Source organism: Copidosoma floridanum, unplaced genomic scaffold, assembly GCF_036245765.1.
Source record: "Copidosoma floridanum isolate Cflo_tuat_1 unplaced genomic scaffold, Cflo_Japanese_pri ptg000020l, whole genome shotgun sequence".
In the NCBI taxonomy this organism is placed as follows: domain Eukaryota; kingdom Metazoa; phylum Arthropoda; class Insecta; order Hymenoptera; family Encyrtidae; genus Copidosoma; species Copidosoma floridanum.
This window is the reverse complement of record NW_028321897.1, coordinates 24,069,153-24,095,481: the sequence shown is the minus strand read 5'-3', so window position 1 is coordinate 24,095,481 and position 26,329 is coordinate 24,069,153. Positions and strand designations below refer to the sequence as shown.

Here is a 26,329-nt window from a genome sequence, read left to right as displayed (position 1 = left end):
ACAGCAAATTATTCTAACGCCGTTATCACAGTTCGTATGAATAAACTGGATACGAATCAGAAGGAATTCAAAAACAATCATCTTACTCTTCTTAGCCTACAAGAAAATCTAAGCGAGCAGGATTATATCAAAAACGAAGTCTACGCAAAAACCAAGGAATTTTATCTGACTGCCCTTGCCACTACGCTGTCGCTTCTCGAGATTTATCCTGCGCCGATACTTCCGACTGCCGCATCGTCTTCTCAAACTCCGTCAGCACCTACGTCATCTTCGCGCAAACTGTCCGAGATCAAGTTGTCGACCTTCACGAATGACTACAAGTTGTGGCCAGAAGTTCGTGACTTGTTTATTTCTGGCGTTTTTTCCAGCTCGTTATTAAACAACGTTGAAATGTTGTTTTATTTAAAATCGAGTCTGGCCGGAGACGCAGCTGAGCTCGTCCACGGCATCTCTCTCGAAGGTGACAATTTTTAACGGACTTGGGACGCGCTGAAGGATGCATTTGAGGTGCCACGCGTGCAAGTTGATGCACTATGAAAAGGCTTCTTCTTGATGAAGTGTGTCGGTGGTGAGGATGCGGCAGACCTCCGTCAGATCCTTTTAACCGCCAAAAATCTTGTGGAAGGCCTTAAAAATCTTAAACGGCCAACAATTTCAGACGACGTCTTAGTTTACATCCTTGCAAATAGACTGGATGCCGTAACACGTCGCGATTGGGAAAAATTGCTCGGAACTTTTAGAGAGCCGGCTGCATTCAGTCAGCTGACTGAGTTTCTCGAGGGATGCATCCTGACGCTGTCAAGCGTAGCCTCGAGAAACAGGAAAGAGCAGCGGTCAATAGGCATGCATGCGCACCAGGCATCATACAGATCGAAGGTGCCAGTATGTTTTCTCTGCTTCTTGCGTCATCAGCTGTGGACTTGCGAAGCCTTCAAAGCCAGGAATTCAATGCAAAGGAGGGAATTCGTGCTTGAGAAGCAGTTATGTGAGAACTGCTTGGGCTCTCACGGAGTTTCAACCTGTCGCTCCGGGAGGACTTGTTTTGTTTGTCAGGCTAAGCACCACACGTCTATGCACGTTGACGCCTCAACAAACACCCATGTACATTGCTACCCACAGCATGGGTCAGTATGGTGGGGGCGGATGGCCAGGAACATTGTGCTCGAGCGTTGATCGATCAAGGATCACAGTGCTCGTTCCTGTCGCAACGTTTGGCCAACTCACTGCAGCTTCCACGCAGCCCTGCTTGTGTATCAACCAATGGAGTGGGTGTTGTTCATCCTACAGCTGCCCTTGGCCGAAGCAGGATCACCGTCAAGTCTCGATGTGCTCCCTACTCTCTTCATATGGATGTGCTTCTGCTCAAGGCGGTCACGTCATATCGACCTTGAGGGCATCAGCCTACCAACGGATGGCCTCATCTACGTGACCTGCAGCTTGCCAACCGTTTGGATTCACCATCTAGTGAACCAATTGAACTGCTACTAGGCGCTGCAGTGTACGCCAAAATACTACGACCAGGTCTTCGTCAATCTCAGCGTTCCGATGCACCCATCGCTCAGCAGACTGCATTGGATTGGATCTTATTCAGGACGATCGGGCCATCTAAGCTGCCATCAACTCTATCATCAAATTTCGCCAGAACATCGGCGCATAATAATTTTATTTTTTCATAATAAAATTGCGGGCGGTATGTTCATGCCAATCGTGAACTTTTAATTTTCTCTCTTCATTTTCTAATTTTCTTGAGCACAATACGTTAAATGCAATAGTTATATTTCCTGGAATTGTAATAGCATTATCTTTGCTTTCTCATCTAAAAGTAACACTTATCGATTTTATAACTTTCACTTTACATTTATACATACTTTAATTTCAGAACTTATATTTTCTCATTTTATCCCTTTTTTTCTACTTTGACTCATATAACGACTGCAGTGTATATTTGTACAGTTAACTTTAGTTATTTTTTCCGCTATTATTGTAATAAATCAGATACGTCTCAACATGCAAAGAGCCAACATTCATTGCGCTCTGAGCTCCGCTAACCGCTATTGTAAATACACACGCTAATAAATAAATGCTATTTAAACTACTACCACTCAACATTTTATTGATCCTCAGTAATTCCCAAACAATCGATATTAAAATTTCCGCGTTCGTCAAGCATTTTTTGCTTGAACGTAACACACGTACTATATTTGTGAGTATCAGGTATTTTGAGAATAACTTAACATTGTTGTTGTATGAACTTTAAGCTTGAAATTAAAAAAAAAATTCTTAAATAAATCAAAAAAAAAAATTAGTCAAAACGTTGTACATATGTATATATATGTATATATATATATATACATATATATATATATACATAAATCTTTATGTAAGGTAACTTATAAGGACTTTACGTGCTTTTAGAATAAATACTTATAAGATTAATAAGTCATGAGGACAATCCGCATAAGTACGATTTTGTCCTCGTAATAACTTTTTTTCACATAATAATGTCTACATTAATAGTATAACAAATCCACGTAACTCAACGTTGATATATATTTCTTCCTATATTATATAGTCGTAAGAGATAGAGCGAGGTTTTTCTTCCCCCCGCTCCCCCCAGCTCCCCCTCAGCTCTTCTCAAATAATGTAGTTGATCTTTTATTTTCTTGCATTTTTCGAGTAATCCTACTTTTTTGCTAGGTCCCCCCGCTCCCCCAGCTCCCTCCCAGCTTCCCTATATATAATGTAAATATATTCGTAAAGCCTTATATATTAACTGTTACGAGAAGTCTCATTTTCACATATAATTTTATTTGACCATAACAAAAAATTTTGTTACAATTATCTTACTTACGATGATTATTTTAATTACATACTTTAAAATGTCTTCTTAGGTGCTTTAATCTTACTTAACTTTTTCCACAATTTTGACAAATATTTTTTGGAACGTTTTTTTCATGACTTTTCAAATGTCTCTGTAAGTGATGATTTCTTTTAAAACTTTTGTCGCATTTAATACACTTAAAATTTTTTTTAATGTTTTGGCAGTCCTTTGTATGACGCAAATAGTTTTTCTTGTTTAATATTATAATGCGACACAGACCACATACAAAAAATTTTTTTTTGTGAGTTTTTTCGTGCGATGATAGACACTCTTCATTTGAAAATTTTGAGATACATTTGTCACACTGATGAAATTTTGCATCCATGATGGGGTATCTGAAGACATATTACAGAAAACGAATTGCTTATGATTACATAAATCTAGGTACTAGATGGTACTAAAATTTTCTTTTTTGATGAAAGAAAAAATTTGCAAGAAAGTATAAAAATAGTAATGAACTATGGAATAGTTTTTTTGTTACTCTTAAATTTCATTCTAAACCATATTTTTAATTTTAAATTTGTTTCCTGATTTAATTTGGATAAACATTTTTTTTGGATTTCTACATCAAGACATTGCAACATCTTATTGCCCATGAGAAAATAATGGTTTTCTTAGGTTTAATCCTAAGGCATCAAAACTTTGACCTTGAGATATATTGATAGTCATAGGAAAAGCTAAGGTAAACGGAAATTGTTTTCTGTACAATATAAATGGTAGCAAAGAAAAATTGTTCGTTTGTAGTGTTATTATAAGAATAAAGACTTTATTTCTTTTTTTTTCACCTGTAATTATTTCAGCTTCGATGTTGTATTTAAATAATCTTGCAATTCGTAATCTTGCACCATTGCATAGTCCTTCAGATATGTTTAAGTTTCGTGTCAACATAATAATAGCGTTAATTTTCAAATTTAATTCATGTGGAATAAGACCTTCTTTAATACTATTTAAATATTCTGTAGGAAAATTATTAAAAATATCATCGTCTGATTCATCTACTCCTTTGTGACTTGCTTTATCAATACTATAGTACGTTACTATTGTTCCTACCATATCATTTAAAATTTTTTTGATTAAAAAATGAGTGTGTTTATTGTGAGATGTTAATATAGCTGTACTTATAAAAGAATTATCATCTTTATTTAAAATTGTAAAACATGTATCACTTGTTTTCCATGTCTGAGGGATTCTGAAAGTTTTAATTTTGCCTTCTTCTATATCCAGTAGCGATGAAGAAATTTTTCATCAATTGAACGTATATTATTTTTTATATAAAAAATATTAAATAAAGGCCGAAAATTGAAAAATTTTATGGTTCCTTGAACAATAGTAACTTTGCTTTCGTTTTTTACTACTGGGAGAATTTGACGAAAGTCTCTACCTAAAATTATTATTTTATTTCCAAAAGGTTCATCACTAATAGATCAATCTTTTGAAGTCCTATCAACGATTTCTAACGCTTTTTTCGGTATCATGGAAGCTGCATCCCAAATATCTACTTCTACATTACTTAATTTTTGTTTATCTGGCTCAAACTAGAAGAATGCCCTTTCTATAGTGCTTAAGCCTGAAGGAAGTCTGAAAGTTCTGTGAGTGATCATGCCCTTTGGAAGCAGAATAGAAGCAATACCTGTCCAAGCCATTGTAAGTTTTCCTTTCAATTGATACGAAATTATAAATTAAACGTTTTGTATAAAAAAGTTTTTCCAGATCCACCAGAACCATCGATGAAAACAATTTTTTTTTTTAATTTTATTATTTCTTGAAAAATTCGATGTTGACTTATAACACAACAAAAGGGGGATTGGCGCTTGGAGCGCGCAGGGGGGTGAAGCCCCACTAGTATATGTATATAGAATTATTATAATATACTCTTCTCTAAAACTAGTGAGGAGTGGCAGTAAGCCCATGGAGAAAGACAGATAGCCAAGCCGAGCTGAGCCAACCCGAGTTAAACCAGAGATCGTGCCATCGCACGGTCGCTTTATTGTGTTGGTCAAATCCCCGAGCGCGCCAGTAGATGTTTCACATCAAAATTGCAAGAAAAACTAAATCACATATAGTAATAGATTCATCGCAAACAAATATTATACATGACTTATGTAACAACTTTGTTATATTATTATTGAAACTTTTTGACGTCAAATATACACACCTGTATTACAGAAATAAGTATGCTAGGATACTTAACACCAATAATCTATGTAATCCATTTAAGACTTTTTCTTTTTTACAGTACTTTCAAAACTAACCTTTTGCCTATCAACCCCAACACTCAATCTTTTAATCCAACTAGTATCAATTCTATGGATACCTGGAGTGTAATTGTAATCCCAAATATCGAGTATTTGCTTGAAAAATACGACCAAACCATCATTAAAAAGGTAAAGACCACAAATGGAACGACTTTTTTAATGAGAGAAGGCAATTCATTGTCTTTTACTGTATAACAACCCATACGTAACCAACCTCACACACATGCAAGCATTAAGTAACCATCATGTAAAAGCTGAAAGCGGGAAAAATCTTATTTTACTTAGCTCTCTACATTTATGGTATTAGGTGCCTACATAAGTCAGCCAGCACTTACAATTACTACTTGGACAGCTTCATTAAATACATTTTAGTTATGTATGCTACAGAACTACGCTCAATTTATTTCTAAAATCAACACCAAACACCTAGCAACTCTAAGTTTCAATACATCCCTTATAAACTGAAACAACGGTCTTCAGCATCACAGAGTAAGAAGGTTCACAGAATACCAAGAACAGGACTAAGTCAAAATTTGTTAACAAAAGCAATCTTCAATCAGTACAGCTAGAATTACTACGCCAGATTTTTGGAGCAATTTTCTTTAGGAGGAAACTATTGATGCGTTATAAAACTCCTCAACAATAGAAATTCTGTCTCTTGGACCTGAATGAATCAATTAATTTTTGCTAATTATTTAATCAAGCTTTTCCTTTTCTTGTAATAAATTACCGACGCAATACCTAACCTACTTTGATGGCCATAACAGGAGAGCTGTTGGAATTGGATTGTGTATGATTTGTAAAGTATCTAGAAAATTATTTTGTTCTTACTACATTAAGATACTGCTACAAGTAAAAATACTTGCTACTCATGCACTGCATGACACATTCAAATATTCACACATAAAAGTTGTGTCAAGGAGCAACGACCTAACAGTATAGCATAAACTTATTACTTGCATGAGAGTGCTTGCATGTAAAGTACTGCCATCTATACGTATGTACCTATAGGAACAATGATTAAAGTGAATCGACGTTTGCTTGTATACCTATTGGACGTGTGTAAATTTTAGTTTACCGACAAGCATTAGAATGACTTTCCTATAATATCGAGCTTAGGTGAAAGACAGCTCAAGAATTAAGAGCGAGAACTTATCTCAACTTGCGGTGCGAGTGAATGCAAGGCTCCTCGGTAGCTCAAGTGGTAGAGCAGCTGTCTAGTATACAGGAGGTTGTGTGCTCGATCCGCACCTGAGGAGGATCATTTTTCGCTCTTAATTATTTCTTTAGAGAAAAATTTCTTAAAAAAGTAATTATTTGGATTTGTATTATCAGTATGTTCTATACCTTTTATATTGAGAAAGAGCATGTATGGATGGTAATAGAGAGTGCTTATATGAAAAGTACTGTCATCTATACATATGCGCCTACAGATACAATGATTAAAGTGTATCGACGTTCGCTCGTATACCTATTGGACGTATTTGAATTCTAATTTACTGACAAGCATTAGAGTCACATTCCTATAATATCGAGCTAAGGTGAAAGACAGCTTAAGAATTGAGAGCGAGAACTTATCTAAAGTTACGGTGCAAGTGAATGCACGGCTTCTCGGTAGCTCAAGTGGTAGAGCAACTGTTAAGTAAACAGGAGGTTGTGTGTTTGATCCGCACCCGGGGAGGATTTTTTCTCGTTCTTTATTATTTTACCAAAGGAAAATTTCTTGAAAAAGAAGTTATGTGGATTTGTATTATCAGTATTCTCTTTACTTTATATATTGAGAAAGAGCATGTATGGATGGTAATAGAGAGTGCTTGTATGAAAAGTATCGCCATCTTTACATATGCGCCTATAGATACAACAATTAAAGTGTATTGACGTTCGCTTGTATACCTATTAGACGTATTTGAATTACAATATTTATTTGTCAGGTTCAGAATTATGAAAAATAATTTTTTAAATACTTTAGTAATCAGGTAATGAGATGATCAGTTACAAAAATGACTTTAAGAAGGTTTAGGAGTTCATTCAGAGAGGCGAGGAACAGTAAACGGGAAGCCTTTTCCCCCCTACCCGCGCACCTGGACCTTGTTTACCACGCACCGTCTTTAGCACTCTTTAAACTTAAAACTGTATGACTGTAACTGCTCATTAAGAATTTCTGGCAAGACTTAATTTTTTTGTCGAGCATCTTCCTTTTGTACCAAGGTATCTATGAAAACCTTTTTTTTTTTTATTCCTACTTATAAGGAAAATACCTTAACTTTTATTTAAAAGTAAACCTAACCTTGCTTTTTCTTAAGAGACTACGTTAAACTGTCTATATTTTACAATTTTTTTTTTGAAAAGTTCCTCTGGGAAAAGATCTGAAAAAATTTATGCGCACTTTTAATATGCTTTAATATAACATACGTTTTTTTTGGCACGTTTCTCTGTTTCGAACTTTTCTCCCAAATTTCCTTATAGTAGTTTAGACATTTATTACTCGAATGATAAGTATTTTAAAATCTTTGATATAATGTTAATAAAGTGTGTCTTACAAATTAGCGATGAAAAAAAAACTAGGATTAACCACTCTTTCTTTAAGAAAATCGCTCTTTGAAGCGCACTAGTTTAACAGGCAGTCTTATATAATTTGTTACTCAAAAAACTGTAACTATAAGAGTAAGTGACAAATCTTTATTAATACAAATTCTATTTGTAACTTTTTTCATACAAAATCTCTTAGAATTGTGAAAATTTTAAGTAAACCACTCAGATTTAAAGAAAGTTAAATGAAAAGTGATTTATAGTCTTCTGCCCATGTGCAAATTAAAATTATTAGTTCTTAAAAATATTTTAATAGATATTTTATACTTTTTTAGAACAGTAAAATTCTTGGATTTGAGTATGTGACTTAAATATTCAATAATCTTGACAAGTAACAAAGAACATTTTTCGGCAATTATATAATGCCCAAACCACCTTAATACAACATTGTAGCATAAACTATGTATGTAGGAATGCTAATGTTTTATTGCAATATACAGTGTAAGCAAAAAGTATTTAAATTATTTTTTAATGTTATTTTGATTTTCTATAACCATAAAAAACAATTAGCATTTTTATAATCTTGCAATGGTACTGAATTACGCAGATATGGTAATTATATGTTGCTACAATATAGCATAAGAATGTATCATATTGGTTTGTTTCTCTAAAATTATAACTGCAAAAATGTGCAAAGTTATATTATCTTCGAATGCTGTAACACAGTACAAAGAGTGCATTGCAAAAATTACATCTTTGTTTTTTAGACACAACTTAGCGATATCTTTTAAACATGGACATAAAAATACGTTATTCGTAACTTGGATTCAAACGTACTTTAACTGCAGCTATAATACGAAAATAAAGGTTTTTATACCATGGATATAAAGTAAAAAGACTTGCCGTAGTGCACAAAGTAATTTAACTGCGCAAAATACATCCACAGGGAGCAAAGTATTTGTACACACATAAAAAGAATAGTATACTCATACTTTACACCAAGGAGAGAACGTACATTATTTCCCTATGGTTCTGAGTTGCCTCCCAAGCGAAAGACAAGGGTGACACACACCTGGAAAATGATACTACACCTACTTTCTAAGACACGTCACTTTAAGGGATAAAAGTGCTACATAATCTACCAAGTAAAATTCTCATTAACCGCTTATTAGACAAGCTTTTTACTTTTCCTTGCTTCGAAATTGCCTCTGAAGCCGAAGACACAGGTAGTTAAAACTCAGAAAAAAGCAATATGCTTTCTTGTGGGCAGTGAATACGATTTTTACCCGGAAATAAGTGGCATTTGAATGTCTGAAAGCAGACAAAAAATTGTTTCAGTAAGGCCCTTAAGGACGTTCATCACACATAACGTTTTCTGTACGATCTTCCTAAAATTTCAACAGGATGCTCGTAACGATGCAAGAAAGTCACATGTAAAATTTGAGATCCTTCCACGACACCGTTTTTTAAATATAAAATGTTTAAAAAACTTTAATTTAACACGTAACCTTATAGACGAGTCACATAAAAATGAAATTTATAAGAAAACTAGCAGCCCCCCGTCTCGGCTTCGCCCGAGACTTACTAAATAAAACACCGTAGTGTGTTGACATGTAATGTGAAACATTTTTAGTTAGAAAATTTTACACATATTCCCGATACATCTCAGAACAAAAATCTTCTTATTAAAAACATATTTTTTCGGAATCCATATAGTTTATTTGGTCAAATAATAAGGTGTAAAGATTCAAAAAAATAATTATACTGAAAATTTATGCCATAAAATAATCGATGGCTATAAGAAGTTGTTGATTTAGTTTCTTCTGTGTAATTCACGAAAAGGGTTATTTTTTAAAGCTGTTAAGATTTTAAACCCCCAAAAAATTTATATTAAAAAAAAATTGTTTTTTCTCATATCTCACAATTTTATTACCAGAGCAACAAAGTCCTGGACCTTAAACCCAACATTTTCATTGCCACAAAAACACAAATACATTTTCTACTCATTAAAAAATCTGAAGTAGGATCTTTAAAGATTTCAGAGATTTCTGTGAGGGTACAATGAAAAGCTGATCTCTCACGTAATGGACTCTTTAGTTGACGATTTTGACGCTGCTGTTTCAATCTCGATAAATTTTCTGCGTCAGTTTCTTGACGCCTCAAATTGTATTCATTAGATACATTTGAGGTTTTCTTTCCAATACACCCTTTTGCGACTATTGGTATGCTTACGACTTTTATGACCCCTAAAGGCTATTTTCAGTCAACTTTGTTAATTTTAATACATTTGTTGGCAAGGTAGTTCGACGTTTGATGGCCCTAAAAAAGACCGGTGAGCTTCTTAAGTTAACTCTTTCTTGACTGCAGTTAACAGTAATTGTGACTGCCTGGATTTCTCAGGGTGATCTTCTCTGGCTTACTGTTGAATACCCAGACTGATTAGGAGAAAAATTACAAAGTCCGAAGCTTTGGGGCTAGTTTTAGTGCTTTTTCCCAACGTCTCCCGGTATAACGTCGAAGACGTTGGTGTCTAAAGCACCTTTTTTATTTGCAGATTCAGTTGTTTTACTGATCTTAGATGGGGAGATTGGTTAGTGATTCTTGCTTCTCGATGTACGGAGACTATGATGGAGGGAGGTACGCCGCTGACCAAAGAATATCTTGTCTTCGGGTCGTTCCCCGGATAACCAACTGCTCAATTGCTCATCTTTAGACGGAAACATGTGGGTAAGCGCGTTGGGGAACGCGACTTACGCAACGACCAAAAAGGTAGCCGTTATGGCTTCCCGTGCCCCTCAGAGCTGTTTTCCCTTGCTTACATTTGTAGCCACAAATTCTCTAACTACACCAGGTGGGAAGGTGGGACTGCCACACAACTCTGAAGAGTTGGTGCAGATTGTGCTCTGGCTAGATATGTCTCCTGGTAATTCTGGCAGAGACGGCATCGGTTGGAAGTAATTTATTTTTCTTTGGTTGCACTCATCGAGATTCAGGGTGAAGGGACACTTAGGTCCCTGCCCCCTTAGAAAAGAGTGTCGTACTTAGCCGGGCTATCCAGCTGCAAGAGTATCACCAGGGTTCTCTGAACAGCTTGTTGAGCTGCCGAAGCTCAACTATACCACTATCGATACGCTCCGGCCTATTATAACCACACTTATTTAATTATGTTGCAGGTAGCTTCGATTTTATGTCGACGCCACCTAGCGGATTTTACTGAACTAAAGTGAAAAGCTGGCGTATTTTTGCAAAACTTTGAGCTCATTTATTGCTATTGTTATTAAATTTTTTAAGATAAAAACTATACTAAAACCATCTAGGAAGTATCATGAATCAGTGTGCAAAATTTCAGCAAAATCGGTTCAGTAGTTTTCGCGGTTAGCGATTACAACGGTTTTAGCGACTTTGCTTTATATATTAGTAAGATAGTATGTAGAATTTTTCCAATTTTTTTGTGCATAACGCAACACCACAATACTGGTCTTCTACTCAATTTATAGAGAGATTGACAAGTTACTTTCGCAGTTAATTAAAAAAAACAGTCTCAGACGCCTATATGTAGGTATACAAATGCATTTAAAACAGTTGCCGGCGCTGACACATGATTGCTCCCCCTTCACAGCACTCTCTATATTTCCCCTCTGTGATAAACGTCCTTCACGTGACAATACGTAATTATGTGACAGTAATTTTACATTTCACTGTAAACATTAAAAAGCAATTTTGTACTTATTATCCTCGTATATCACACTAGATATTTTAACACTGTTAATACAGACCAATAAAAACAGAAAAAAGTGACAAGTTTTAATGGATAAAATTAAGAACCAATTCAATTTTTTTATGATGTGTTTAGTACAAATTGAAACGAATAATCGTATTTGATGCTTTTTTTAGAACTCCTCAAATTTTGCAGAAAATACATTTCAAGATCGCACTTTAAGAAGGCCATAAGAAATTATTTAGGTCTTATAAGGATCAGCTTTTTGTCAATTTTATGAGATAATAGAAATATAAATTTGATTTGTGTTTATAGAAACTGTTGTATTTAAAAAATCATAACAATAAATCCAGTTAAATCAATACAGTAATTACTACATATATAAAGTAAACTCTGGAGTCTTGTTAAGTTTTTACGGTACGGAATACAGCACTTCAGAGCTTTGTGGCCGTTTAACCATCTGACCTGGTACCGTCAGAAAATTTTCTAATTCAAATGCAAACCAGGGAAGACAGGCCTGAGGAGTAAGGAAAGCCCGGCCTCCTCAGTGGTCGTCCCAACGACATATCTACAGAGAAGATATTTCTAATAGTCAGCCATCATATTAACTCTTCAGACTCCCTGGTAACGCTTTTCCACATCTTTCATATCTTGATGTCATCGCTTACCCTATTCCTCACTGAAATCTCCAAGTCTTTCTGAAAAGTAATCGATATGGGAATCTAAAAAATGAAGTTTCACGCTCATGTTACAGCCTAAGATTATATAGTTCTTAACTATGTCACTAACTAAAGTCTTATAGTCTGTACTTTTGTGGTTTCCTAATAAATTATTTGAAGCCTTGTAAAAACTTGTCCATCCGGCTTTCTCTACATCTGTCATCCGCTTTAGAAAGTTCTCATCTTTAAACAGTGCCCTGATTCAAGGACCGTCAAAAACACCTGTTTGTAGCTTAGCGCCACTTAGCTTAGGCATCTTTCTCGCTATGTATTTGAAACAATTACTGTCTTTGTCAAGAGCTCTCACAAATTTTTTCATTAGGCCTAGTTTTATATGAAGTGGAGGAATTATAATTTTTTTTTCATGAACAAGAGGTGGTTTCAATTTATATTTAGATCCTGGCCTTAGAGAATCTCGTTTGGGCCAATTTTTTTTTTTTTTTTTGTAATGACTCGTACGATCTCTACAGTTAAAAAGACACAGGAAGCATAGAAATTTCACATATCCACCTTGCATTCCGAGAACAATACCTATTATTTTAAGATCTCCACATATCTCCCACTGATCATCTGAATATTTCAATTTTTACAGAACCATTCTTATGTTTTCGTACGATTTCTGTAAAGAGATAGAGTGAGCTATAGGTATAGAAGCTAGAACGTTGGTATTGTGGAGCAAAATAGCCTTTTAACTACGAATGAAAGAATCCATAAACAGACGCCAGTTTTCTTGTGCATAAACATCTTTCTTCAAACTATTAATAAGCCCAGGAATGTCGTTGCAGAAAACCAGCTTATTCGCCTCGTCCTTACAAAAAAATTGGTCTAAGTTCTTGCTCCATATTCCTATACATTGTTATTTTCGTCCTTTTTTCTAAAATATTCCTCTGCTTTGATATTAATGTCATAAGTTCATGGGCCTCTTTTTATAAGTCCAATTCTCTGCCAAAATCACTTAAATCAGCTTGATTAAATTATCGTGGTACTCTGCTTTTCTTTTCATGCTTACTGTCACTCCAACTATTACTTTTACTCTCACATCCTCTTTCACTTTCATTCATTCTTTTGTCCTCTTCGCTTTCCTGCATTTCTACTACTCCAGTAGCCTTCACCGTTTTGGCACCTTTCACATTACTACGATTGCCCTCATAGTATCTGTTTGGACGGCCAGGTTTGCTTAAAACCGTGGCTGCATGTACAACGGTAGAAGTATCGGCATATTCAATATTTGAAAGAGTTTTGGAGCTAAAACCAAGTGTTCGTCATGCAAAAATAACAATCCTTTCTTGAAATCGGCTCACTCTATAAAACTGGTGCTTTGTACTTTAAATGCAATCTATCTTTTTGTTGTGACATATCATCAACGTTTTATGACATGTTCTGCAGATAGTATGCGGTACCCAATTTGCTGTCTGATTTTTTATTTCTGAAGTGTAACAGTATCTGTATGCATGAATTACTTGTTGATTTATTCTTCTTCGATTTTTTGTTGGTTGATATTTACCACAAACGTAGCAGAATGTATCACCACCCTCACCATCCACCGATACTGGAGATCCGACCCCCGCATCGTAAAATTTTTTTGTTTGCCTGCCATGCAGATATCTAAACCGTTATCCAGGGACTCCGCCGAATAGCAGGACAACTTCATTGCCCGCCGTCACCACGAGGAGGTGCCCTGGATGTAGGCAAACAAATACAAATTTTTTTTCGCAGCGTCTTGTTATTTTTGGCCCATGAATTTAAATTATTTAAAAAACGAATGTAATAAATTAATTTAAATGTAATGTTTATTTTCAGTGCGGTCAATTTTACATAGTTTTATTTATTGTTGTCTTACAGCTGGATTTAAGGTTTTTTCCGTTACTATCGTTATTTGTTGCCCATTTTTTGAGGTTGGACAATGTTAAAGAAGTAACTAGAAATAATAAGTGAATTAAGATGCCAGATTTAGTTTCAGCGTGATCGAGTAGAAGCATTTTTATAGGTCAGGTGTTAGAGCTGACTCTTTTTTATTTGTTTTTTTTTTAATTTGGTCATTTTAATCTTGTTTTTGGAGGTTAAAAAATAAACTAGACGTTAATGGTCAATTTAGATTCCAGACTTAGTTTCAGCGTGGTCGATTACGTATAGTTACATAGGTCAGAACTCACGGGTAATTTTTTTTTTTTTTTTTTCGTGGAACTGTGATATGGACCAAAAAAGTAAAACTGAAAAGATGTATTAAAAAGTTTGGTTCTAATTTTTCGATCTAGTGTCATGTTTGGTCTGAAAAAGTCTTACCCTTTGAGATAATGTGAAAGGAAAAGTGAGCTAAGAAATATATTCAGGTAAACATGAGGTTACAGAGTGGAAAAATGCTAAAAACCAAGTTTGAGCATAGATGGTTGCAAACTTTTGCTGTTGATTGATGTCTTCGTACATACATACATACATACATACATGGACTTTTGGAAAGCAATGGATTCAAAAATTGTCAAGTAGTATTGTAAAAAAAAAAAAACCAAAAATAAAACTTTTTAAGTTAATACTTCGATAACTTTTCGAGTAACATCAGGTTTTCGTGTATAGTCATACATCCATAAGTATATACTTAGAAAATACTATTCGAAATACAATTTTTAATTTTTAAAGCTTTATTCTCGTTAAAGCTTATAATACTCATGTCAAGTATTGCATCGTAAAAAACTCATTTTTTATTATATATAAAAAAAAATTTTCAAGGAATTTTTTTTACGTTTTTGCCTTTTTATATCAATCGCAATTTTATAGTAGACCAAAGTGTGTACAAAAAAGTTTCATACCAAAGAAAATTCCAAATTTTGTCCACCACTTAAAAGTATTAAATGAATGAGATTATTGTAGTTGTCAAAATAGTCATACTTTTTGTTTTACTTAGTTACATTTCTTTTAATTTATTAAATGCGAAGCTTATCTCAACATAGTAAATAAAAATTTTAAGACAGTTGTATGTTTTTGAAATCTACAACTTTATTCTTGCTACAAGAAGTGTGTGGCTCTAATTTCTTAAGCAATGCCAATGAAACCAACTTTTTCAACTGTTAAATATTTGCTTTCTGTTCCTAACGACACTAAGAAAAGTTTTTTTTCACATTTGTATAAGTATCTTAATGGTGCGTTTTGTTGAGACAAATAATTTTCTTGACTGTGTATAAGCTTAAAAATTTAAAAATCATCACAACAATACTAATATTTATTTTTCACAATCTTATCATTTTTTAACTGGCAAATCGTGAGTCTTTAATAAAATTGGCTAAGTTTTAAACTGTCAAATTTTAGTACAAGAACAAAGATCCACGACGAATTTCAGCCGAATCAGATGTAAAGATCTGAAGAAAGTCAATCAAGAGGTCTTTATAAGTTTATACAATTGTATGTTGATTTTACCATTCAATGGGGATCCATTGGAACACCCATAAATCATGTTTTAAACAAAAATGTACCGTTGAGGTACGGTTACATTTTTGACTCTGGGAAAAATATCAGGCAGTTCTGTGGAGCAATCGTGACTAAAATATATGGTTTTTTTTAAACCGATTTCATCGTACTCATATAGTTTAACATTTTTACTAAATATTTTTACATAAATAAATAAAAATTTAATGTCATGATTTCTTTTCTACATTAGAAACTAATATTACTTTAAAAAGATGTATGCTTCATAATATTAAAATAATTTTACACCTACTCGAAAGACGAGTATAAATTTCATCTTATTCATTCAGTCTTATGCTCGTAAGTGCAAAATTATTTTAATATTATGAAGCATACATCTTTTCAAAGTAATATTGGTTTTTAAGATAGAAAAGAAATCATAAAATTTAATTTTTTTTTTATCTATGTGAAACTATTTAGTAAAAAATTTTAAAGTTCTTAAGCTATTACAAAAAAAATACCATTTTCGTGATTCTCTTGGAAAAAGTAGTTTATTATATACTTTTGTTACAGTCTAAGTTTCATGTATACGGCATGTTTTTGGCATGCATATTTTTGAGTGTGAATGTTTAAACACCTTTCATCTTGTTTGATAAGAATATAAGAAGATGATAGTAAAATTTTGTCTCATACCATGATACATAATATTTTTTCTTAAAATTATAATGTAGCATTATAGTTTTCTTTGCTTGTTTTTCGAAAATAGTATCGATATATATGTTATAGCGACATTTGTAATATCAATTAGTCTGTACATGTCAATTCTAATGAATTTTCAGTTAACCATCTTTATATAAAATGACATGTACTTTCTAAGTATATTAAATATGTTTGTTTTATTCCTATTAGAGTTCTTCTAAGGAAATAACAGCATTTTTACCTCTATTTATAGTATCATAATAAAAGGTCTAATGATTAGGTGAATGAGATATGAGAATAGTTAAATTTTTTATATTGCCTAGACAATCTAGTTTCTTTTAGAAAACGACTTTTTTATAAAGGACTAAGCAGTACATGTTTTGTATAAATCAAACAGACAAAAATAATAAGTTCCAAACGAGTCATTCGATTCAGCTAAATCTTGAAAAACATTACCTTGCCATAAAAATTTATACGCAAATACAACGGTAGTGGGAGGAAAAAAGTATTGTTGAGGGAGGAAGTCAACGCGCGCATCATACTATGCATGTGGGTAAGCTTACAGACACATCATCTTACACTTTTAAGCCTTCTAGTGGATAATTTAAAGTTTCGATAAAATTTTTGTATTTTAAACGTATATACATGTTTTTAAACGGCTTAATACTAAATTATAATTAAAAACAATTGAAACACGGATTTACAGTTTTGCTTAAAGTTACAAATATACTTATTTAAACTATGACTGTTCGTAGAATCTTTGCATGAATCTATTACGAATTTATATTTGGCAACCTCAGTAATGTTATAAATTTTTTGGAAAACTTTAAATTTTGGTGTAAATCTTTAAATTTATTCTATAACTTACGTAAACCTTACTAAATAAGAAAATTAAAAAAGAACAGTACTAAGAATTCCGTTCGTCTTAACGTTTTTACTTCTAGTGCATATACAAATTTTCATATACATACATATATATGTGCGTGTGTGTATGTGTGTGTATACACATGTTATTGTATAACAAAACTTTTGTTACACTTAACGGAGTGCTATATAATAATTTGTACGTTATATTGAGTGACTGTAATCTGTAGTGAATAAATGTTTAAAAGTGACAAATTTAACTACTCCTTTGAAAACTACAGTATTATACAAATATTGTACTTAAAACTATATTAACTTGTTTCATAGAAAATTATTTAAAGCTTTATAACGTAGCCATTTTGTTGGCAGTTCTCAGCTGCAGAAATATCGAAAAAGTCCAACACCACGGAAGTAAAAAAAGAAGGTTCAAAAGAGAAAAAACAAACAATAAATAGTCAAAACATTATAGTTTTTTCTCTGTTTTGCAATAGTGCAGTATAAAAAAACAATGCGATTCGGGAGGGGGATCAACCCCCTCTCGTAACTAAAACCAAACGTCAAGATTTCCCGCATAGAATTTATAGAAAAATGGGGGCTGACCCCTGTCCTCAAACCGAGGCAGGACTTACGCCCCCACCGAAATGGTGCAGAGGATCATGGAGACTTGAGGTATATAGTGTTTTCAAAACCTTAATATTAATAAGGTTGCTACAACCTCAAATGCATCTACGTTTGAATTGTTTGAGCATGTTTAATATGATTTTTTCTCCATATTTGAAAAATAATGATAGATTTTATACGTATCTGGACAGTATCGTAGATCTGATTGACTATTCTTATTATAGACGAACATGTGTTCTCCCAAGCAGCTCATAAAATGTTTTTACCTATTTATAATTTTATACTTCTATACAACGATAATTACATAAACGTTCTATAAAATAAGAAAAAAATATTCTTTGTTACTTAAAAGGTCCAAAGAATAGCTTGCAAAGAATGTAGAAAGATTTACAAAGATAATTATTAAACAACTACTTCTCAAACACACAAACAAAGCACGCCTAAAAGTACCAAGTATTAAATTAACTATAACGGATCATATGATGATTGCTCATATTCAGCATCAGTACTATAACAACTACAATATTGTTTGAAAACTAAATGAACGAACTCCAAAAAAAATAAGTTATCTGTCAATTTGTTTTTAGACTATAGCTTATAGTTTGTCTATCATGTATAAAAAATACTTGGAAAATTAACAATAAGAGAGTTTTTAAAAGTATACATGGAAAGATAGTGGGTTAAATAAATGAGTGATCCTTATATTTATAATCGTTAGCTGATACATCTAACATGTCATTTCAATCAGGTATAACTAACTGATAAAAATGCACTTCGATAAAAAAATGTGAAATTTTTATTTTGCAGCTTCTTGAGGTGCGTCATAATTAATGATTTTCGAAAAGATCGTATCATAGACAAAAAAATAAAATCCTTTTTTTTAAATTTCATATGGTACAAGTGTATGAGGTCAAAATAAAAAAATTTACTTTAATGTGGACTTCATGTATTATTTATCTTCTTAAATTATTGTATTGTGCATCTAAGATTTAATATGGCTGGGAAATTATCATTGCAATCGCTTAATGAGTCAAAAAAGCTTTAAAGCATTAGTTCAGCATAACACGTACAGCCTACATGATGTAAGCACTAGTAATTTCGGAACAACCTAAAAAAATGTTGTCTAATAAGTTTGACTGATATATCAAGCAATTTGACTACCTACTAAAATTTAAGTCAGTTTATAATAATATTTTGTATTTGAGATATCTCTAAGCCAAAAAATTAAGTAAAATTGTTTTGTTTACTTTGCATGGGTTTGGGTACAGGATTGACTTAAATATTTCTTTTACTTAAATATCTTGAGAGAACTAACAGTCTTATTTAAATAAAAATTTTTGAATGGACCAAATAGTTTTGAGTAACCTTACAATAGTAAAAGTGAGTAACATAGTCTTAATAAAACAACAAAAAATAACTACAAAAGTTAAATTAACAATGATCACCTAACTTAGCATGTTAAAATCAGTTAAACATATTTGTTTGTCACGAAAATCACTTAGCCAAAAGAGGACACATAAAAGTACCAAAAAAATTTTCATGTATTTTCAGAAATAAGTTTGTGAAAATTATAGTAAAAGTTTCAATACCATCTTTTATGAAAGTCTAAAAAAAATTGAAATTAGTGAAAATATGTAATAAAACTTTATTTTGGAAGCCGTTCTAATTTATTGACTTACATGTAGCTCATTAAATTAAATTATTAAGAAATAATAAAAAAAAAATCACATTAAAACAAAAAAATAGAAACATAACAGTTTGATAAGCAAAAAAACTTGTAAGATGAACGTGTATAAAAGCTTATGAATACTAACCTTTATTTAAGATTTACCTGTGTTTTGCCCAATCTTTTTCTGTAAAAATAAAATTATAATAATCTCAATTTTTAAGACAGATTTAAAAATGTTATATCATTTGATTAGCTGTCAAATTTTTTTTAGATTCACTTTTACAAAAGCAAAGGCATCTATAATAATTTTTTGTTGAACTTGAATATGCTTGAATAAGCATTTAAGTCTTTAAAATTATAATTTGCAATAATAATTGAAGCCCATTTCAGCTTAAAAAAGAGTTATTAGTGGTCGTAAAACGTTTTTAGAAAAAGAATTGAAGAAAGATGTTATGGTACTTATAGTAGAATTACGTTTTGAAATCGATTTTTAAGGTCGTACTTTATAAGATAAACTGTAGCTTTATATTCTTGTTTAGAACTGCGATATTTTATTGAGTCTGAGATAAACATGCTTATTCTTTCTTAATGTTTTCGTTTGCTACGTAGATTAGGAAGATTGTAGAAATAATATTAATTATAATTCATTCAGAAGCTTTACCTTTTTTCTACAGATTTGTATGTGAATTAAGTAAACATTGTATATTTTTACTACACTGCATGATTTGAAAGGTGCGTAAGAAGTCTTCATATACGTCAGATAAAATATAGATTGATAAAGTTAAGGGGATTACAATAGTAATTTTATAGCATTTCATTTAACCATGTCAGTCGCATCTGATTGGCTACGGATGTTTTATTTTTAACTCATCAACCACGTAAAACTCATTGACAAAATTTCTCTATTTCCATGGTTATCACATACCTACTAAGCTTCTCTCACCTATCTATTGAAAAATACATCCATATGATGGTATGGGCGTTTCACACCATAGCTAGTTACCTAGCGTATGGTTAACGCATATGCGTGCATGAGATAGCAAGCCTTAAAATCAAACAAGGTGTGTGTACATACATGTCGCTATAAACCTGAGCAATATCTTGAGTCAATGTGTTGGTCTTTTTTTTGATCAATCACATGATTAGTACGTTATTGTAGTACGTTAATAGCCAGTTTTGTTTCCAAATTTTCTCATCATTTGGTTTTTCTTGAACGTCATATCAATTATTGAATACAATGCAACAAAACATACATTATTATAAAAAGCTAAGGAGTAAGCAATCCAATTAATGCATAACTAAGTATTCTAGCCTACACTATATAAATTTAAAGACAGCATTACATTAAAGTTGTAAGTCAAAAAATGTTTTCAACGGTATGAATTGCCATATTTAAGATTAATCTTGAAATATTCTTATTTTTCTAACGCACACAAACATGCTAGTCTTAAAAAAAATACTTATGGAAACTGCGTCACTTTTATCTACACTGAATAATTAATCTGAATCATACAATGTAATTTTTTTTACAAACATTTCAAAAACTTTTAACATTCTATTAAAATAATATCTTTCCTGCCAAATAATCTAAAAGGATAAAAACGAAGACAAAAAGGTTTTTGAAAAAAAGCACAAACTTATTTATACTATGGTACAAAACATTATAAGACATTTTGGAGCACATTTTAATACAATTAGATATTTTAAAATATTAGTTCTAATCGCTTAATCAATTAGGAATGACAATATAAGTAGTACAATCGACAGAAAATAGCAGTTTTTAGAACCAGGTCACAAAATACTATCAATTGGATTAAAAGGTACGACCAAAGTATTATTATGCCTAAGTTGCAAAAGACTTTTTTTTTAGTGTGAGCACAAAGTACAGCTTTGCGCTCATGCTCACTTTGCCTCCTAAGGCAAAAAAGTTCTTTGTGGGTAATTGAAGTTATTTAAGGGTATATTATGAATTATACTGTAAGCCCATAGATACTGTCACGGATGTGGCTTGCTCCAGTCAAGCCAGTGCCCGTGTGTTGGCACATCGGCGTACAACTGACGATACAATAAAGTGCATGTAAGAGTGCAATTAATACAGCCGCTCGCGGCGGTGCATAGTGGAACCAAATACAAGAAAGCTGGTCAAAATAAGAAAAAGGTACTGGATAGGGTTCTTTTAATCAAGTAATTGCAGTCAGTCCCAATGGAATCATCAGTAGAAAGTATGTGAAGTGTATTGAAATTTTTCTATGCATCTATCAAGCAAGTACATAGTGTGTAGTAAGCATCTACTACATGTAATTTTTATGAATGAAGATTGTAAAAATGCGATACATTTTGGACAAAAAGTAATATTGCACCCCTTTACTCCCCTGCAAAACTTATTGGGTGTTGCTAGTAAAGATATAATCTACCACTTTCGAAAAAGAGCTTCTGCCAATGGCTGCCCTTCCGTGTTTTAACGGGTTTTTTGTAAAAAAAGTCGTAATATTGAGTAAATGACTGCATGAATAGTCGATTGCAAAAGTCGTTTATAACGTAATTTTATCTCAATATTTTAATAAAGAAAGGTGGGATGGATGTAAAAGAACGGAGTCAAGATTTTTGGAAAGTAATAGAGAATGGTTGAATAGAATTATTAAGCTACAAGCAACAGAAGAGCAAAATATAAAATCAAGTACAGGCAGATCTTTTTCCAGCTTTGCATCTTCCTCTGATAGAAGAAAGCGTCGAAAAACATAAATTCTACGGGCAGAAGTTATTATGGAGGAGCTTGCTTATGCAGCACAAATGAAATTACGTGCTGAGGAAAAGACAGATGATGCAAAGGTTGTACAAGAAGTCACAATAGGAAGTCCAATACAAGCAAAAATCTGCCGTGAATCCCTGGAAATATCTTAGGGTAAGAATTTATTTACAGGTGATGAAGCACTTTCTTTAATAATTGAATTGGAATTATCTAAAAACCAATATCTTCAGCTGCGTAATGCTTGTTAAAAAAAAATGTCAAACGCTTTCCATCGTATAAAATAAGCAGCTGCAAAATAAAACTGCTATCCAAACTGTTCTATGGAAATGTCTGAATCAAACGTTTGTAGTGGCAGTCCAGCTATTGCTACATCATACAGCTGAACGAATTTTACAATCTCAGATTGATGTTCTAAAAGTGTTACATGAGGATGAATGCAAGAACTTAAATTTAATTTGTAAATAGGGTTGTGACGAGAGTTCAGGTCACAGTACATTCAAACAAAAGTTTTCCGATGAAACATTATCAGATGAAAGTTTTTTTTTTTACCTTAATTGTTCCGGTACAACTTCAACATGTAAATAAAATGACCGGAAATACCGTTGTTATATGGAAAAATCCTCGACCTTCTCCTCCGAGATATTGTAGACCTATTATAATTGAATTAGTTCATTAAAATACAGAAATTAGTAAGAAAAGAGTAGATAATATATTGAAGCCAATCAATTAACTTGTCCCTTATGATACTGTCATAGATAGCAAGCAAGTAATTGTACACTATGAAACGGTTTTATGTATGATAGATAGTTAAGTTTGCAATGCTATAACAGGTACATCTTCTGCACATCGTTGTTACTTATGTTAGGCAACATTTCAGGACTTTAATGAGATTGATTTAATTTTGAAAAAGCCAATTGATAAAAAAAATTTGAATTTCGGTTTGTCAACTTCACATACTTGGATTAGATGTTTTAAATGATGTATACATATTGGCTATAAATTGGCTATTGATAACTGGCAGGCTCGCAGTACTGAAGAAAAACAAACAGTGAAGCTAAGAAAAGAAAATATTCAGAAAGGTTTCAAAACAAAGTTGGGTTTTATAGTTGATAAACCGAAGCCTGGATACGGAAGTTCAAATGATGGCAACACCACTAGACTTTTTTTGAAAATAGTGAGACTTCTGCAACCATAACTGGAAATGATAAGGATCTGATTCATCAATTTTACGTTGTATAATCAGCTTTATCATCTGGTTTTGATATAAATGTTCAGAAATTCAATCAGTTTTCATAGGAAACGGTTTTGCACGAAAATGTTCTCGAACTAAAACATTACAAGATGTATTTTTGAGATTCTTGGTAAACTCTGACCCGCACTTGTCTAGTTGTCGAGATTTACCAACAAAATCATTAAAACCTATGTCAGAAGAAGTGGTTGATCTGCTGTTACCACCACAAGTACAAATTGATGAAAATTTTCTACACGATGAAGATTCAAGCTCTGAATGTTCGACATCAGAAGATACAGATATAACTTTCACTTGCATTCAAAGTGATTTTCTTCTGTAATTCTTGGAAAAAAAAAAATTTTACAAGAATTTTATTTCTAACAAATATTTCTTTACTTCCCTAATGCACAGTACTTGCCAGACTAATGAAAAAAAATTATGAAAAATTTTTTTGATTCTGATTTTCCACTTATTATTTAAAAAATATAAGAAATTTTCCGAAATTTCAAGCCGTATTTAACAGTTTTCTACAATTCTGATGGAGGATTCATAATCAGCGACATCTAAAAACCCGAGTGAAATGTTTAAATATCATTTACAGAAGTTTTTCTCTCCTTGAAAAGGTTATGTTTACCACATTGAGTACGACATTCTGAAAATCATAATTCTGATACCAGATTCGTAATCAGCCACCCCAAAAACCTTGAAACTGATGTGTGACTCAAGTACGATGTGAAATATGGGATATTTTATGCAAGGGGGTGGTGAATTAGGGGTTAAGGGGGTTAAATTTAGGAGGTCTGACATAAAATTCGTAATCAACGACCTCAAAAGCCCCTGAATAAGAAATTTCAGATCAATTACTTGATTTTTTAATTTTTGGTCAGCTTTTTTGGATTTAGTCCCACTGTGCGGCTGTCATTGGCTGAGTGGTCAGGGTAAAGTTTCGCAGATCTTTAGTTAATGGGTTCGAGCCCCTGCTCCACCTTTTTGGCAGAGCATTTTACTACAACATTTCTGACTCTTTGATCCATTTATTTGATACATCGGAACTTTCTGCTCTACATCTACACGAGAATCACCGAAACTTATTCCGTAATAATACAAAGTGCAGAAAAACATTTGCGTTTATGTTAAAAAATTTGGTACAAAAGCGCCGTCGCCATAAAGACTTTACTTTTAGAAAATGCGTAGGGTAGCCTTAGTTAGATGACATTTATGCGGTAAATACTATTATTCCTACTAAAGGCGGAGTAAGCATTAAAATTTGACAACAACGCCTTGAGGTAAAATAAAAAATAAAAGTTTTGACAAGTGTCTATTTATCTTATTGCGATAATAATAAACTTTCATGTTATAGGAAATTACCAGCTTAAGTTTTTTATCTAATAACGCATATATATTATATATGGGTTCTATCTCATGCAAAATGTCATTTTTGCGAAGTAAAATTTCTTATGTTGGGCTGTGAACAGCCACGTGAGGGAAATGCGTGACGAAAAAACGTAGCCACCCATGCTGTGGCCCAAGCCCTCTCCTCAATCTCCTCTTTTATACACTTGCTCCTGCTCCATCTCTCTTTTTTGCAGCGCGCGCCACTCTCCTATCTACTGTTCTGTATCTCTTTCTCTCTCGCATGTATGCCACGTACTCCCTTTCCCTCATGCTGTTACTATATATATATATATATATAATTCTGCCGTAACTTGCTCAGGTCGACTTGAAAAATTTTTTTAAAAGAAATTCGTTCAAAAAAAATTTTTTCATGGTATTTCTTCTCTATGCAACATCAGTAACAAATTTATAAGGTGATGCAACTATAAAACTTGCTGGTCAAAAGTTATAGGAAATTTTATAAAAGTCAGTTTTCATCGATTTTTAAAAAAGTGTGTCACTTTACTTTCTAGCACGTGTAGCAAAGCTCCTTTAACAGTTCGAGTGTTCTTACTGGGCTAAAATAAAAGCTGGGATCAAGACCTATTGATTAAAAAAGAATAATTTGTTTGATTTTGTGCCTCCGTTTAAAAGTTACAGCTGTTTTAATTAGAGCGTGAATATCGCAAAGAATGTGATTTTTGATAAAATTCAGTATTTTTCATAAAATCACTACAATCTTTCATTCGGGGCATAAAATTCAAAGATGATCACTTCAATTATTAGGACTATGTTTTTGCTTTTATTTAAGCTCAGATAAAGCGACCTAATAGAGTGCACCACTTGGCTACCAACGTTGGAAGCTACCACCGTTTTTGCATTTATGTAGCAAAAAAGGGCCAATTGGACAAAACCCTGAGACATATGTCTCATCTTTTAGCCCAATAGTGATGAAAAAAATTTTGGCTGGAATTGATTGCTCTTAAACGAAAAAAACGGCGCTTTGAGGTGAGGTAGGGTCGGAATGGAATTTTCAAAGTTTGCAGTACTCGTACGACTCATAGACGTATTACAATGACTTGTCCACCTTTAATTTATTTACTAGCCTCAAATGCAATAAGACACTGTAGTTTGCATACCTGTACACGCACACCAAGTGGTTATTCCATGGGGGTCGGAACGGAATAAAATGTTTGTACGCGCAAAATACGCAAAAAGAAGAGCTTGGCTATTCGAGAGGTAACAACTTTAGGTACTACTGTCGTAAGAACTTGTTTATCTTTGTCCTATACTTCAAGAATAGACCATTGGTTATCATTTCCAATCCAAAAAGTTACTAGTTTAAACCGATTTTTGTTAAAACCGTGATTATGGTGTAAATATGTGGACAAAATGTATGCAGTGAAAAGTCACTTGTCGATTTTTGGTGTGACTAAGGTACAAATCGATAAGAATTGATTGTACAAGTATAATATCATATTAAATGCACGAATAAGTCATTTTCAATAAATAAGTTTTTGTCCCACGTAGTTCGATAAAATTACCTTCTTTCGAGGTAGTATGGTAAAAATTTTTGTTGTGTTCTGCATGACATGACCAAAAATTCGTATATATATCAATACAT

At 32.8% G+C, this 26,329-nt stretch overlaps 1 protein-coding gene across 1 annotated transcript in view; it reads left to right on the top strand.

The window, feature by feature from the left end:
- Positions 1 to 17,605: 17,605 nt before the first annotated feature.
- shaker (potassium voltage-gated channel protein Shaker) overlaps positions 17,606 to 26,329 on the top strand; it is a gene marked incomplete at its 5' end in the record, with an annotated part of 629,484 nt that continues 620,760 nt past the window's right edge. Inside the window, one exon of the mRNA XM_089593785.1 lies at positions 17,606 to 17,730. Coding sequence (XP_089449911.1) covers positions 17,606 to 17,730 — 125 coding nt within the window. The remainder of the gene's footprint in view (positions 17,731 to 26,329) is intronic.